The 16,685-nt window shown below is 42.5% G+C and overlaps 1 protein-coding gene and 1 non-coding gene across 5 annotated transcripts; both read right to left on the bottom strand.

Annotated features, from left to right (window-relative positions):
• Positions 1-1,807: 1,807 nt before the first annotated feature.
• On the bottom strand, positions 1,808-1,862 carry LOC139568987 (U7 small nuclear RNA). Its single transcript, XR_011673824.1, has one exon. It is a non-coding gene; the product is annotated as a U7 small nuclear RNA (small nuclear RNA).
• Positions 1,863-3,367: 1,505 nt separating this feature from the next.
• LOC139568782 (putative nuclease HARBI1) lies at positions 3,368-7,464 on the bottom strand. Of its 4 annotated transcripts, XM_071390861.1 has the most exons (11): positions 6,706-7,459; positions 6,332-6,402; positions 6,068-6,244; positions 5,916-5,977; positions 5,747-5,833; positions 5,618-5,659; positions 5,376-5,549; positions 5,261-5,296; positions 4,607-5,161; positions 4,214-4,325; positions 3,368-4,119 (listed from the first exon to the last, which is right to left on the bottom strand). In XM_071390861.1, exons 1-8 carry the CDS (start codon positions 6,861-6,863, stop codon positions 5,261-5,263), a joined length of 807 nt encoding a protein of 268 aa, XP_071246962.1. In that variant the 5' UTR covers positions 6,864-7,459; the 3' UTR covers positions 3,368-4,119; positions 4,214-4,325; positions 4,607-5,161. The 4 variants fall into 4 exon arrangements, with proteins under 4 accessions (XP_071246962.1, XP_071246959.1, XP_071246961.1 ...); XM_071390858.1 differs by adding an exon at positions 4,422-4,537 and having other exon boundaries at positions 4,607-5,296; positions 5,376-5,659; positions 6,706-7,464; XM_071390860.1 differs by lacking the exon at positions 6,706-7,459 and adding an exon at positions 4,422-4,537 and having other exon boundaries at positions 4,607-5,296; positions 6,332-6,697.
• Between the last annotated feature and the right edge of the window lie 9,221 nt (positions 7,465-16,685).

The following is a 16,685-nucleotide window of genomic DNA, read 5'->3' on the forward strand; positions in this document are numbered from 1 at the left end:
TATTAGAATTCTATTTTTTCATTCGCAGAAAAAAAAAGGGCACCCAATCAATGAGAATTGAAAAAAAAGAATATGTGCAGTCATAAGGAGGGCTTATATACAGTGGGGGTTGTTGATGGTTTGTGACCTTTGAGGCCCGTGTTACACAGTATAAAAGGGTAGTCATAGATGTCATGTACCATGGCTTGGCATGAAATGGACCCGCATAACCCTAATTGCATCAACTCAACTGTCAGTCATGGTTAATTTCTGGCAAGCAAACTCACACGAATGCATACGCACACGCACACGCAGGCGCACTCGCACGCGCACACACACGCACACACACACACACGCACACACACGCACACACGCACACACGCGCACACACACACACACACACACACATGCGCACACGCACACGCACACACACACACACACACACACACACTTCCCCTTTGATAAAAGACAGAAAAAACCCAACCCACACTGCAGGCTTGTGACATCAGTTGTGACCCAACACAAACCTCCATGCCTTTGTTATCTCTCAAAACATTGAATAGAAAATAGAAAAGGAAAAACACACACACACTAGTGTATGAATGGCAGCCCCGAACATAGCACTAAATCAACACCATGTGCTGAGGACAATAGAGAGAGAATGGGGGTGGGGACCCAGGCTAGCCACAGGGCGAGTGTGTGTGTGTATATCTGTATGTGTATGTGCTTGTCTGTGTGTGTGTGTGTGTGTGTGCATTCATGTGTGTAGCAGTGTGTGTGTAGTGAGCGAGGGGAGTTTACAGAACGATGAGACTCAGACAGCCCCTGCTTACTCAGCAACTACTGTGCCAGGGCTTATTTCAATCGCTCTTTTTTTAAATGAATCGCGTCGCGCCGGCCCCACTGAATAGCCCTGAGGTTTGTCAGACCCTTCACAGCTGACTGGCCTGATATATGCCTGACAGGAAAGCAGGAAGCTTGGCGTGAGAGAGAAAGAGAGTGAGTGAAGGAGGGGGGAGAGTAGGCCTTGAGGCCAGAGAGAGAGAGAGCTGGCAAGAATGAAAAAAACATATAGTTTCTTCCCTTAGCCCCATGCAGAAGGAGGGGGAAAAGTCTGCTGTGTGTCGTGACTGTTTACAAGTCGCCCAGCTCAAAGGTCAAATAAGGGCAGCCTTTGTCCCTGCTGCTGCTGCTTTGAGTTGTTGTTGTTGTCGTCCGGGAAGCACAACCAGATGTCACCCCAACGTCCTTTTGATTCACTTCACCCTTCTCTCCTTTTCTTTTTCTTCTCTCTATTTTTCTTTTCCCTTCTTTCGTTCTTTCCACTCTTCTGTAACAGCGGGAGAACAGACAGGGTTGACCCAGATCTCCAATTGTGTATGTGGTGGCACGCAGGGATGGAGGGATGAAGGGAGGGAGGGAAATGGGGGTGAGTGGGGAGAGAGGCAGAGAAAGGACTTTAAAGGACTCGGGATATAGTGGTTTTGCTTTGTGAGCAATGCAACACTCCAGTGGACGAGATTTATCTGGAACAGTCCACATGAAAAAATAGTATGGTGTAAATACTATAGTATTCACTGTAGTGTTTTAGCAGACTTTACTGTAATATTTACTGTAGTATACTATAGTATTTACAGTTAACTACAGTATAGATACTGTACTAAAATAAAAATTTAGTATATATTATAGTAATTAATGTAATGTTTTTGCGGATTGTAGTATACTGTAGTATTTACTGTAATGATTTTGCAGACTGTAGTATACATTTGTGGACATAACTGTAGTATTTACTATAGTGTTTTTGTTTTATTATCTTTGACATAGAAGTGGAGGCTTTCTCATTGAGGAAACCTACTGGAGAAATACTAAAAAAGCCAATTGTCCATAACTTGTAGGTAGGTAGGACTGGGGTCTGAACAGATAGTTTAGCTCTTTAGATAGCTTCTGCTCTTTTCTATATCCTGTAAGTAACACGATATATGGTCTATACTTGGCATGTAGGTTTCTCACTTATGTATATAGGGGAGGGGAATGGGAAGGGAATATGCTAATTAAATACTGTATTATTTACCATTGTTACAAAACTGTAGTGTTTTTTCAGACTAGTGTTTTGGTGGACATTACTGTAGTATTTACTACAGTGTTTATTTGTGGATAATACTGTGGTATTTACTATAGTATTCTACAGTATACTACAACATTCTATAGTATGTACTAGACATGATTGAGGGATTCTACAGATTTTAATTTCCCTTCTATTTTTGCATACAATGTAGCTCAGTATTTGTTTAATTTATTTTATACAGCCTTTTTTGCTCATCTTTATCAAGGTCCCAATAATTATGGACCTGACTAGCTTCGCTGCAAAGTGTCTGTATTTTAATACTTTCTGAAAAATGCAATTAACACGAGCCATAGTCAAGGCTCTAATTTTTAAAATGTGTTTATTTAAACTTTATTTAACTAGGCAAGTCAGTTAAGAAAAAAATCTTATTTACAATGACGGCCTACCCCGGCCAAACTCGGACGATGCTGGGCGAATTGTGCGCCGCCCTATGGGACTCCCAATCACGGCCGGATGTGATGCAGCCTGGATAAAGCGCGACAAAATATTTTGCTGTCTGACCAAGACTTTTCTTTTGAGAGCAGGGGCCTGTTGCACAAAACTAGGATAAGGGATTAAGCCAGGATATCTTGGTGATCCTGGCTCAATTGATCCGTAATCCGGTTGCACTAAAGATGGATAGGGGGCAGGAGGATATGTTATGGTATAAATTACCATGGAGATTTATTCTGTGGAGCTAGCCTGCTCCAGACCAGGCTAAATTCCAGGATCTATTTAATCTCATCCCTAATGTCAGTCAGCAGTCACCACAAATGGAAACCAATAGTTATTTCACTGCTCACTATACATTGTTATCACATATAACTAGACCCACTGTTATTATTTAAACATTTGTGATCATTAATTTCAATGATTTTGGATAAAAAATGATTTTTAGATGATGTTGCTATCATTAGATAATTTACAGTTTCCCATAGACTATAAGGCTATATATAAAATGATAGAATATTAGGGCCACAGAGGGGAAAAAAACACAAGTCATAATATTGTAACCAGTTGTTTTAAAGGAGGACAGTTGTTAAAATGACAGATGTGGGGCATTTCGTGAAATTGTACTTCAGTATGGTTTCATAAACAAAGACATGCCAGAATATTAAGTATCACATTGTCATAAGTATCAAAACTGTAAAAACAATATGTAGCTTTTCTGCAGAAAGAACCAGCCTCATAAATTTATGACTTTATCCTTTTTCTTCAGTGTGGCCCTAGTACTCTGTCATATAAACAAATACACATTCCATATGAATATAAAAACACAATGTGTAACATTATGTTCCTTTATTGAATAAGGACAAAACAAAGCAGGTAAACCATCAGCTCCTTTCGAAACTGAAGTCACAGTGACTCTACAAGATGGAAAGCACAGAATCCAAGCATATTATACAAAATGATACATACACATTCAAAGGTCTGTATATAACACACCCTGCATGTCTGCACACTAAAATAAATGCAGGACAAATCCATACACATCAACTGAACAGACAAATGAATGGATGCAGTAGCCTCCCTGCAGCCTTGTATTACACACAGTATACCGCACAAACATCATAAGAGGCCAAATTCGTCAAAAAACGAACCCAAAAAAACCCAAATTCCTCTGCCACCGCAGGACATATTTAACCAAAATTGAAAGCACACATACTAACTAAAATAATTCAACACATATTGGTCCCTCAGCAGCCGACCACTGTCGTCATCAGGGAAGATTGCCGGATTGTCCCAGTCCATGGCTGGTGGCACTCTGGGGGCCCTCTCCTTCCTCAGGCAGGCCACATTGTGGAGGACAGCACAAGCCACAGTAATATCACATGCCCTAACAGGGCTGACCCTTAATTTGTGAAGGCAGTGAAAGCGTGCCTTCAGGAGGCCAAAGGTAATTTCAACTCTGGCCCTGGTCCTGGCATGGGCATGGTTGTAGGCCTGCTGTGCTTCCTGGGGGTCTGTGAAAGGTGTCAGGAGAAAAGGCTGGCAGCCATACCCCCTGTCTCCCAGCAACACACCAGAGAATTCACCTGTCAACACAAAATCTCATCATTACTACCTCATAAACACAGTGATATTCTTGACACAGCCATGATGGTTATAAATAGGGGTTGTGTGGCTTACCTTGTGATAGGCACTGATAGATTTCAGAGGCCCGAAAGATTCTGGAGTCATGGACTGAGCCAGGCCATTTTGCCACAACATTGCTGATCACACAGTCAGCATTGCAGACCATCTGAAATCATAAGATGAGGAATATTACACCAATCAATGCACATCACTGGCAATGCAGAGTGTTCGTCAATGGACAATATCAAAAAGTTATGTTCACCTGAACATTAATGCTGTGAAAGGATTTCCTATTCACAAAATCGGCCTCATGGGCACCTGAGGGGGCTTTTATCCTTATGTGTGTGCAGTCCACTGCACCAATGACATTGGGGAAACCTGTCACACAAAGTAATGAGTATCCTACTATGTGTTAACAGTTGTCCTGTAATTTGTAGATCCTCTTACCTGCAATCCTATAGAACTCCTCTTTGATGTCACAGAGTCTTCTGTGGCCAGGGAAGGAGATGAAGACATCTGCTAATGCTTTGATAGCCAGACACACACTCCTTATTGTGCGGCAAATTGTGGCCTTGTTCAGCTGTTCTGCATCCCCCACTGAGTACAGGAAGGCTCCACTAGCAAAAAAGCACAAGGCCACACAAACCATTTGCTCCACACTCAGTGCATGGCTCCGTGCAGTGCGGTGCTTAATCCTGGGACCCAGTAGTCTGCATAGATACCTGATGCCATCTGCAGAAAACCTGTATCTTTCATATAGATGGTCATCAGGGAAGGCCAGTGGGTCCAACCGGTCCCTGAAGACCCTTTCTCGCCTGAAGGCTCTCCTCAGCACAAGTGCTTCTTCATCCACCACATCTCGCACGAATGGGCATGCCATTGTCAGAGCAGAAAGGAACACACAATTTTGGGCCTTCATATAGGCTAGTGGCCACACCTGGTGCTGGGGGGGTGGGCAAAAGAGGGCAATGCCTTATAACGATGACTTGGTTGTACTGATTGCTGGGAAAATAAAAAAAAAACTTAGAAAGATGCCACCGTCCTGTGTGCTCACAATAAGAGCTCATATGTCATGGCTCACTTGACTTTACGAGAATATACCTAATTTTTATTTTGAGCTGTGTCATCTTCTTGGAGCTGGGGGATGAAAGAAAAATAATGATTAATACATTTGTGTTACAGTTAGCATACAGTGTACATTGAAGGCATATCTCACCTCCCTCTCAAGTTTTTTTATTTCAAGGTCCAGTTTCCTAATTGTCCTCTTTTTTATTTCGGACTCCAGTGCAAGATTTTCCATCTTTTTCTTCTTGTACTGAATGTCTATGTCTGCCAGTTCTATTTGGCGCCGGAGGTGGTTGCCATACAACTTTCCGATAGCTTGTGAGCTCTGTGAACACAATACAATTAGCGCAGCTGGAATTTGGCAGGATGTGGTGTCCTTTTATTAATACGCACTATGTTGCCAGGCTGGTTTTCCCACTGTATAGCATCTGGGTCCTGTAAAAGAAATTAGATTTTTTGATTTTGATGAGGACTCCTCACCATTGTAGAGTAAATAGTACTTTCACAGTCTTAACATGATACCTCATGCCTTCTGGAATCCAGAGAGATGGTCTCCTCCTCATCATCGTCTCCATTATGTGCTGTTGCTGCTGCACTGGGGCCTTCACCCTATCACATTTAATCGGATTCATATTGAAGCTAGTAGACAAGACATGCCAGGCCTACAGTATGCCTTTGATGGAGTACTCACTGGATCAGCATCGTCTGGTGCTTGTGCTGGTGGCTCTAACAGGAACACAGTGCTGCCAGACACTGCAAGGCAATAGGTAAACCAAAGTCAGACAGTCCAAATTGATTCAATATGAATGTGGTTGTATCCCATGTAGAGATGGAAGGACATACCTTGAATGAAGCGGGTGGCATCTTGGGAGGAACCTATGCTCGTCTCTTTCCCCCCAGGGATCCCCTCTAAGACGGGCCTGCCTTTATTTAGCTCCAAGGCCATGTCCTCTGCTGGGGTAAGGTCAGCCTTTGGTGACCCACCACCCGTGCCTTGTCTGTGGGTATTCTTTTTCACTGCTAAAACAGTACAGACAATGTGTGAGCAGGCACCTTCTGGGTACAATATATGCTTGTGCTTTGTTAAATATTAGTCAGGGACCATACCATTCTGCAGAATGTTCTTGTATTTGATTTTGACCTGCTGCCATGTCCGTTTTGGCCCGTTCATGTTTAATCTACACACACACACACACACACACACACACACACACACACATTTAATGGAGTCACACTGCAAAAAATTACTTGGTATTTTTGTCTTGTTTTCAGTAAAAATATCAAAAAATGTATCATAGCTTTATACAGTGTGATGGAGTTACTTTACACAATTTCACTCATATCTGCAGTGCATTTCAATTAAAAATTTAACCGTTTCATAATTACAGTACAACTGCATTTTTGGAGATGTGAATTAAATATTTGAATTGTAATTGTGATGTTTCAGCGGAGCGGTGAGTGTGTAATTGTGCACTACTTACGCATTCAGGCGGTCTGCAATACTTTGCCACGCTTTTTCTCTTTGCTTTATCACTGTGGCGGTGTTGCCTTTCTTCTTAATTATATCTTTTACCTCCTCGTATGCCTCCATGAGGATTTGTGCTTCCGACGGGGAAAAGTACGCGGCTCTAGTTGCCATGGTAAATCAGTTAATCTGTGATCTGTGGCGGGGTCTATTTGAGTGAGCCGTGAGCGCGCACCTATCCAGGATTGGTTTCACCTGGCTTAATGAATCCGTGTCTGCTCATCCTGGCTTGGTCTTTGTGCAACCAATTAAGCCTGGACGCACATGTTTTGGCTTCATTGAGCTCAGCTGAGTCATTTATCCCGGATGTCTTAATTCTACTTTTGTGCAACAGGCCCCAGATCTATCTTTCGTATCAGCATCGACACATGCCTCAACGACACACTTAGCAAACATTTTATCTGCGTGGTGTTTTAGGAAACGCACGTTACATCTTCGGCCGTTGTAGGAAAGATGCATAGTTAAAACACTCATAATCCTAAAATCCATCGCTATCAGGAAACCGAGCCCAGGTAATTTTACCGGTATATCCAAACATTTGGGGGCACAGAAAGAAAGGAAAAGGGATAGCTTCTTCTGGAGATCAACGATCATTGCAATGAATGAATGACAGATCTCTTGCATGTTGTCATCACAAACCTGACGTTTCTAAAGAGACATTGTACAATTCAATGTAATGCATCTCAATAGGACAACTGTGCTTTTACACAATGTAAAAATCTAATATTCCACAAATTACTTTCTAATTTCAATGATAGGTATTCATATCAACATTTGATCTTTTATAATATAAACAAATGTCTTTACAGTGTTACATATTCATTTCTAGGGCACAGCATGGGCTTCAAAAGTAGCTAGAATTCATATAGGCTGTATCTCAATTAAATAAAAAAAATAGTTGTTTCTTATTCTCCTAAATTTCACATGGTGCTCCTAACATTTTTAAATTATGAGCATCAGTGGTACCAATGAAATGTTTTAATTTAGAGCCTTGGCCATAGTTCACTTCGCTCTATGGCTTGTACAGTAGCAGGGGGTGAAACGTCTATTGTGGAGAGACAGACATTTTCCTGAATGTAATGAGCTTCTTCACCTTGTTATCTTGAGGCCATTGAGAAAAAATGATAGCTCAAGTTCACTGACTTCTCACCATGTTAAAGCTCTATTCTCATCCTCCCAGACCGCCTCATTTACTCGCATCTACATCAACTGTTCTAGGACCAGCTTAACCCCTTTCATATTTAACCATCTCCTTTCACTCTCATCTATGAACTGTTCTAGGACCAGGCTTAACTTACTTTCACATGTTCAACCATTGTTTGAAAAAAATCTATTTTATTCTTGACATTCACATTGTTCACGATGTATTTATTTTTTCAATTTTTTTTTTTTTAGGTCCACTCCCTTCATTCCTCTCTCTCTTCAATGTTTAACAATGAGACATCTCACCATGCTGAGGTGAAATTGATCTCTCCACCCATCTATCGCCCTGTTCTTGCTGAGGCAACCGGATCTCGCTGAGAGAAGCTGACCCACAACTTCACAGGGGATCGGGTGGCGGCCATATTGAATTGGCTGAATGAGTGCGACGGTGTTAGTTTACCGTCTTCCCCAATAGGACAGGACAATAGGGAGAGACAGGCGAGAGGCCCTTGCTCAGCGAGGTAGACAGACAGGGCATTGAAGGGATGGGGATGGGTCATTGTAGGGTAAAGGTGTACCAGCTAACACATGCTTAGCATAGCATAGCGCTAACTCCAGACTGACAATGAATGGAGTTGTGTGTCTGCGCTTGTTGTGTTGGTCACTTATCCTGGGACTGCAGGTTTGATGGCTAACCCTTGTACTAACAGAGGGAATTTAAAGTAGAATAATAAGGTCCCTTTTCGAATCGATATGCTTATTAGCCAGGTTGGGGCTAGGAGTGAATATGTTAGCATTGATAGCATCCACAACAGTGGCATCATTAGTCCTGGGCTTCCGGGACTTCAGCCAAGGATGATTTTGGTCCAGCCTCGGATGTTTACATTTTTTTTTTTTTTTAAGCTGATATGAGTTTTCATAACCAAACGCGTTATGCAGTATATAAAAGACACAGCAGTTAGGTTGAAAATACTGTGTCCCTGAAAACAGGTTACTCTGCTTTCTGTCGACTCTGCAGGGAGAGTGCCTCTGGAGTGACGCGGTCCCTGCTGTGATTGGTCGAGATTTCACAATGCACTGGATGCTCACGTCCCTTAACCCTTCCCCACCCCTACAACAGCGATTAGATGTCATCACTAGGCAAAACTCTTGTAACTCAGTCAGTCTGCAGCATAGCACAGAGAAAATATGGATATTCTGAACTTCTTCAGAAAGATAAGCAAAAAAGTGATCTGTTTGAGCAAGTTGAGCACGAGCAGGCAGCAATGAATGAGGTGGAGAGGGCAGAACAGCCATAAAGTCAAAGTTTAGCAATAGCAGCTGAGTTAGCCACAGGTTTGTGCAGGGTTGGTGGTAGCTAACTAGCTAACATAAACTCACGTAAACTCGTACATCGCCTTGGTCCGTACAATTGCCCTTATTTTAGCGCCCCAAAAACGTAATACTTCCAGATCAACTGTAATGTCAATACCAATTACATGACCTAAACGCTGCCCGTTTCTGCATAATTCAAGCAGGCAATGAGCCCCGTCGGGTCTTTTTAAAAATGGTGGGTGGGGAAGCGAAACTAATGCGTGATAGTGAGAAGGAGAGATGTTGTGTGGGAAAATTGCTTTTTTTCACTCGATCTGTCCAACTTATCACCTTATCGCCTCTAAAATGTAAATAAAACACTATACAGAGTTTATATAATATGTCATTACATACAGTGGGGCAAAAAAGTATTTAGTCAGCCACCAATTGTGCAAGTTCTCCCACTTGAGAGAGGCCTGTAATTTTCATCATAGGTACACTTCAACTATGACAGACAAAATGAGGAGAAAAAAATCCAGAAAATCACATTGTAGGATTTTTAATGAATTTATTTGCAAATTATGGTGGAAAATAAGTATTTGGTCACCTACAAACAAGCAAGATTTCTGGCTCTCACAGACCTGTAACTTCTTCTTTAAGAGGCTCCTCTGTCCTCCACTCGTTACCTGTATTAATGGCACCTGTTTGAACTTGTTATCAGTATAAAAGACACCTGTCCACAACCTCAAACAGTCACACTCCAAACTCCACTATGGCCAAGACCAAAGAGCTGTCAAAGGACACCAGAAACAAAATTGTAGACCTGCACCAGGCTGGGAAGACTGAATCTGCAATAGGTAAGCAGCTTGGTTTGAAGAAATCAACTGTGGGAGCAATTATTAGGAAATGGAAGACATACAAGACCACTGATAATCTCCCTCGATCTGGGGCTCCACGCAAGATCTCACCCCGTGGGGTCAAAATGATCACAAGAACGGTGAGCAAAAATCCCAGAACCACACGGGGGGGACCTAGTGAATGACCTGCAGAGAGCTGGGACCAAAGTAACAAAGCCTACCATCAGTAACACCCTACGCCGCCAGGGACTCAAATCCTGCAGTGCCAGACGTGTCCCCCTGCTTAAGCCAGTACATGTCCAGGCCCGTCTGAAGTTTGCTAGAGAGCATTTGGATGATCCAGAAGAAGATTGGGAGAATGTCATATGGTCAGATGAAACCAAAATATAACTTTTTGGTAAAACCTCAACTCGTTGTGTTTGGAGGACAAAGAATGCTGAGTTGCATCCAAAGAACACCATACCTACTGTGAAGCATGGGGGTGGAAACATCATGCTTTGGGGCTGTTTTTCTGCAAAGGGACCAGGGCGACTGATCCGTGTAAAGGAAAGAATGAATGGGGCCATGTATCGTGAGATTTTGAGTGAAAACCTCCTTCCATCAGCAAGGGCATTGAAGATGAAACGTGGCTGGGTCTTTCAGCATGACAATGATCCCAAACACACCGCCCGGGCAACGAAGGAGTGGCTTCGTAAGAAGCATTTCAAGGTCCTGGAGTGGCCTAGCCAGTCTCCAGATCTCAACCCCATAGAAAATCTTTGGAGGGAGTTGAAAGTCCATGTTGCCCAGCAACAGCCCCAAAACATCACTGCTCTAGAGGAGATCTGCATGGAGGAATGGGCCAAAATACCAGCAACAGTGTGTGAGAACCTTGTGAAGACTTACAGAAAACATTTGACCTCTGTCATTGCCAACAAAGGGTATATAAAAGTATTGAGATAAACTTTTGTTATTGACCAAATACTTATTTTCCACCATAATTTGCAAATAAATTCATTAAAAATCCTACAATGTGATTTTCTGGATTTTTTTTCCTCATTTTGTCTGTCATTGTTGAAGTGTACCTATGATGAAAATTACAGGCCTCTCTCAAGTGGGAGAACTTGCACAATTGGTGGCTGACTAAATACTTTTTTGCCCCACTGTACCTATTTGAAGGTTTGTGTCGAATTTGAATCGGGTTTTTAGGGCGGTGCTAAAGTGATCTTAGAAGTAAACAGCGGCTTTGAGAATGATGATCGCATGCAATGATGAAGCAAAAAATGAATATGGTATCCCCCCCTTACCCCCGTCACTGTCCATTTCTTGTTTTTAAACGATGAGAGAAGTGCTACACCTGGTGGAGAGAGATTGTAAGACAGAAATAGTTGCTTTATGCGTGCTGTACATTACGACATGACACGTCACGATGTAACGGAGGGTCCGTTTTTTCAACTTTTCTCCAATACTATAGAGCCATTACCATGTCGATCAACACTTGAATAGAAATCTAGTTCACACCCCCGATTTTGAAGTCAACACAGTCGCTACAGTCCCATTAGTTTTCTTTGTAGCCTCGTTTGAATGTTGCGGTTGCGCACATTTGTACGGAATGTGGTGCGTTTACGTTAGCTAGTCTCGCTCTGCATAAGTTTTGGCTAATGCTAATAAGCTACCATTAGCACTCAGCATCCTTAAGCTATTGGTTGTTGGTCAGAGTCATTTAACAATATATTTAGTGAAAGGGCAAGGTAAGGATGTTGATATAAGTTATGAGGTAAAGTGTTTATTTCCAGTGAGTGTATTTGATGAGTTTCGTTTCTGTATCTAGCCTTGCTAGCTGAGACCGAAGAGAAGAGATAATGTTTTTCTGACTATAGCCCATATCTTCTGTGGACTGAAGCTGAACTTTATTTACTACAACTTGATATTTAACCCTGTTTAAAATGGGCATTGTTGACATGTTTGAACTGACCAAATGAAATGAATCATTGAAGGCTTATAACCTATTCCATTCTACAGGTAAACATGCTGGGCTATGTAACTATTTGTAAAAAAAATAATAATTAAAAAGCCCTTTATTAAATTGGTGAAATTGTTTTATTGAGCTTTCATTTTTATTACCCATTTTAATCACTTAGCTACTTATTTTTTCTATTGTTGTCCTGGATGGCAGTCAAGCTCTATACCAGGCGGTATCAGAGGAAGGCCCTAAAAATGGTCAAAGACTCCTGCCACCCAAGTCATAGACTATTCTCTCTGCTACCGCACGGCAAGAAGTACCAGAGCGCCGAGTCTGGGACCAAAAGGCTCCTGAACAGCTTCTACCCCCAAGCCATAAGATTGCTGAACAATTAATAAAATGGCAACCCGGACAATTTGAATCGACCCCCTTTTTTTGCACAGACTCTACACACATACTCATACATACAGTGCCCTCCTAAAATATTGGAACAGTGACGCGTGTTGTTTTGGCTCTGTACTCCAACACTTTGGATTTGAAATGATACCATGACCATGATCTTAAAGTGCAGACTGTCAACTTTAATTTGAGAGTATTTTCATCCATATCGATTGAACTGTTTAGAAATTACAGCACCTTGTGTACATGGTCCCCCCATTTTAGGGGACCGAAAGTATTGGGACAAATTCACTTATGTGTATTAAAGTAGTTGAAAGTTAAGTATTTGGTCCCATATTCATAGCGCGCAATGATTACATCAAGCTTGTGACTTTACAACTTGGTTGGATGCATTTGCTGTTCGTTTTGGTTGTGTTTCAGATTCTTTTGTGCCGAATAGAAATGAATGGTAAATATGTTTCCTTTTGGAGTCTCTTTTGTTGTAAATAAGAATAGAATATACAGTACCAGTCAAACGTTTGGACACACCTACTCATTCAAGGGTTTTTCTTTATTTGTACTATTTTCTACATTGTAGAATAATAGTGAAGACATCAAAACTATTAAAGAACACATATGGAATTAGGTAGTAACCAAAAAAGTGTTAAACAAATCAAAATATATTTTAGATTCTTCAAAGTAGCTACTCTTTCCCTTGATTACAGCTTTGCACACTCTTGGCATTCTCTCAACCAGCTTAATGAGGAATGCTTTTCCAACGGTCTTGAAGGAGTTCCAACATGTGTTGTGCACTTGTTAGCTGCTTTTCCTTCACTCTGTGGTCCAACTCATCCCAAACCATCTCAATTGGGTTGAGGTCAGGTGATTGTGTAGGCCAGGTCATTTGATGCATCACTCTCCTTCTTGGTCAAATAGGCCTTACACAGCCTGGAGGTGTGTTTTGGGTCATTGTCCTGTTGAAAAACAAATGATAGTCCCACTAAATACAAACCAGATGGGATGATGTATTGCTGCAGAATGCTGTGGTAGCCATGCTGGTTAAGTGTGCCTTGAATTCTAAATAAATCACAGACAGCATCACCAGCAAAGCACCCCCACACCATCACACCTCCTCCTCCATGCTTCACGGTGGGAACCACACATGCATAGATCCTCCGTTCACCGTCTCTGCATCTCACAAAGACACAGAGGTTGGAACCAAAAATCTCAAATTTGAACATCAGACCAAAGGACAGATTTCCACCGGTCTAATGTCCATTGCTTGTGTTTCTTGGCCCAAGCAAGTCTCTTCTTATATTAGTGTCCTTTAGTAGTGGTTTCTTTGCAGCAATTCGAACATGAATGCCTGATTCACACAGTCTCCTCTGAACAGTTGATGTTGAGATGTGTCTGTTACTTGAACTCTGTGAAGCATTTATTTGGGCTGCAATCTGAGGTGCAGTTAACACTAATGAACTTGTCCTCTGCAGCAGAGGTAACTCTGGGTCTTCCTGTCCTGTGGCAGTCCTCATGAGAGCCAGTTTCATCATAGAGCTTGATGGTTTTTGCGATTGCATTTGAAGAAACTTTCAAAGTTCTTCAAATTTTCTGGATTGACTGACCTTCGTGTCTTAAAGTAATAATGGACGGTCGTTTCTCTTTGTTTATTTGATCTGTTCTTGCCATAATATGAACTTGGTATTTTACCAAATAGGGATATCTTTTGTATACCATCTCTACCTTCTCTACCTCAAACGGATTAAGAAGGAAATAAATTCCACAAATGAACTTCTAACAAGGCACACCTGTTAATTGAAATGCATTCCAGGTGACTACCTGTATTCCAGGTGACTATATTGAATACATAATTTAAACATTCACAGTGTAGGTTGGGGAAAGTATGTTAACCCCTAGGCTAATGACTTCTCCGAAAGCTAATTGGAGTCAGGAGTCAGCTAACCTGGAGTCCAATCAACGAGACGAGATTGGAGATGTTGGGTTAGAGCTGCCTCGCCCTATAAAAAACACTCACAAAATTTGAGGGAACTGGAACTCTCAGGGAACTGGAGATTAAATATGAAGTGGGTGAATATTTTAGATGTTCCTCCTAGTGTGAGTGTATGTAGCACACAAGGTGTTGTGACGCATCTAGTGCAGTTGTGCATGCCTACTTCTCCCCCGGTTACAAACCTCTCGCTTACAGCTCGCTGGCGCTGGCTAGCCCTTGTGGTAAACCAGGAAGCAGCTATGCGCTTAAGCCTTACCTTTCCAGTACACAGCCCCTCCTTCACTAAGACTCCTGCCGGGCCTCCTCGTGGCAACACATGGTAACTGGGCGTCCCTCCAGGCAACTCGGCAGGGGATCTCAGAGCAGCAGTAGTCCCCAGAGGTGCGGTGCGCAGGCCTTGTGGGTAAGTCTGGGAAGACAACGGCTAGGGGAGCACACCCTGAGAGAAAAGCAACGTGCTGTCCTCCGAAAGACTGGAGTTCCGGCAGCCTCCTGCAGCTGTGGGGAGGTGCTGGTCATCTTGGATTTTTTCCAAGTCTATTTTCCAATAATGAAGAAGTGATGTTGGGACAAGCGCATCCCCCACGTCACTCAGCGCACAGGTATCCACTACTGCTCTTCAGCGAGTTCCACCAAAATTTCCTGCACCGTTAAAGTCTATTCGCGTCAGGAGGGTCGCAGGGTAACGGGGGCAAGACTGAATGATCTGGAAGCTTCTAGCCAGGCCCCTGCACGGTAGCGGCACAGGGCTATTGGTCATCAGCAGCTGGGATTTTAGTGGCAGCAGTGGCATAAATATGACCCCTTATGACTTGCAACATTGAACATGACTCTCTTGGACTGATATCAGGGATGTCCTCATTACGCACATCTTGAGAGGAGTACTGGACACATCATCGGATGATCTTAACCAAGCCCTGCTATCTGCCTCAAGATGTCCACCAAGAAAAGCCTGCATTGTGCTCGACTTCAGGAAACAGAGGAACGTAACAACCTACACTCTTAGAATTTTTTCTGTGGAAAGGAAAAGGTTTTACATGGAACCCGAAAGGGTTAAACCGGGAACCAAAAGGGTTCTTCAAATGATTTACCAATGGGGACAGCTGAAGAACCCTTTTAGGTTCTAGATAGCACCTTTTTGTTCTAAGAGTGTACTTCGCTCTCTAGCAGAAAAACTAGAGATTCAAAATCGAATTTGAATTGTCACATGCTTCTTAAACAACAGGTGGACTAACAGTGAAATGCTTTCTTATGAGCCCTTCCCAACAATGCAGAACACAATAAAATAAAAAATAATAATAGAAAATAAATAGTGAAACGAGAAATACACAATGAGCAATGATAGGTTCGCTATATCCAGTGCATTCGGAAAGTATTCAGACCACTTGACTTTATCCACATTTTGTTACGTTACAGCCTAATTCTAAAATTGATTTGATTATTTTCCCCCCTCATCAATCGACACACAATACCCCACAATGACAAAGCAAAACAGGTTTTTCGAAAAGTTTGCAAATTTATAAAAAATAAATACATGAAATATCACATTTACATAAGTATTCAGACCATTTACTCAGTGCTTTGTTGAAGCACCTTTGGCAGCGATTACAGCCTCGAGTCTTCTTGGGTATGACGCTACAAGCTTGGCACACCTGTATTCGGGGAGTTTCTCCCATTCTTCTCTGCAGATCCTCTCAAGCTCTGTCAGGTTGGATGGGGAGCGTTGCTGCACAGCTATTTTCAGGTCTCTCCAGAGATGTTCGATCGGGTTCAAGTCCGGGCTCTGGCTGGGCCACTCAAGGACATTCAGAGACTTGGCCCGAAGCAACTCCTGCGTTGTCTTGGCTGTGTGCTTAGGGTCGTTGTCCTGTTGGAAGGTGAACCTTCGCCCCAGTCTGAGGTCCTGAACACTCTGGAGCAGGTTTTCATCAAGGATCTCTCTGTACTTTGCTCCGTTCATCTTTACCTCAATCCTGACTAGTCTCCCAGTCCGCTGAAAAACATCCCCACAGCATGAAGCTGCCACCACCATGCTTCACCGTAGGGATGGTGCCAGGTTTTCTCCATATGTGATGCTTGGCATTCAGGCCAAAGAGTTCAATCTTGGTTTCATCAGACCAGATAATCTTCTTTCTCATGGTCAGAGTCCTTTTGGTGCTTTTGGCAAACTCCAAGAGGGCTGTCATGTGAATTTTTATTAAGGAGTTGCTTCCATCTGGCGGCTCTACATAAAGGCCTGATTGGTGGAGGGCTGCAGAGATGGTTGAGCTTCTGGAAGGTTCTCATATTCTCCATAGAGGAACTTTGGAGCTCTG

The sequence above is a fragment of the Salvelinus alpinus genome, chromosome 2, assembly GCF_045679555.1.
Source record: "Salvelinus alpinus chromosome 2, SLU_Salpinus.1, whole genome shotgun sequence".
NCBI lineage: Eukaryota > Metazoa > Chordata > Actinopteri > Salmoniformes > Salmonidae > Salvelinus > Salvelinus alpinus.

Coding starts and splice junctions, on each gene's coding strand:
- LOC139568782 (XM_071390858.1), bottom strand. CDS start 5,078: ATGAAGGCCCAAAATTGTGTGTTCCTTTCTGCTCTGACAATGGCATGC. Junction 4,326..4,421: donor TTCACAGCATTAATGTTCAG/GTGAACATAACT, acceptor TTATGATTTCAG/ATGGTCTGCAATGCTGACTG. Junction 4,120..4,213: donor CTATCAGTGCCTATCACAAG/GTAAGCCACACA, acceptor TTGTGTTGACAG/GTGAATTCTCTGGTGTGTTG.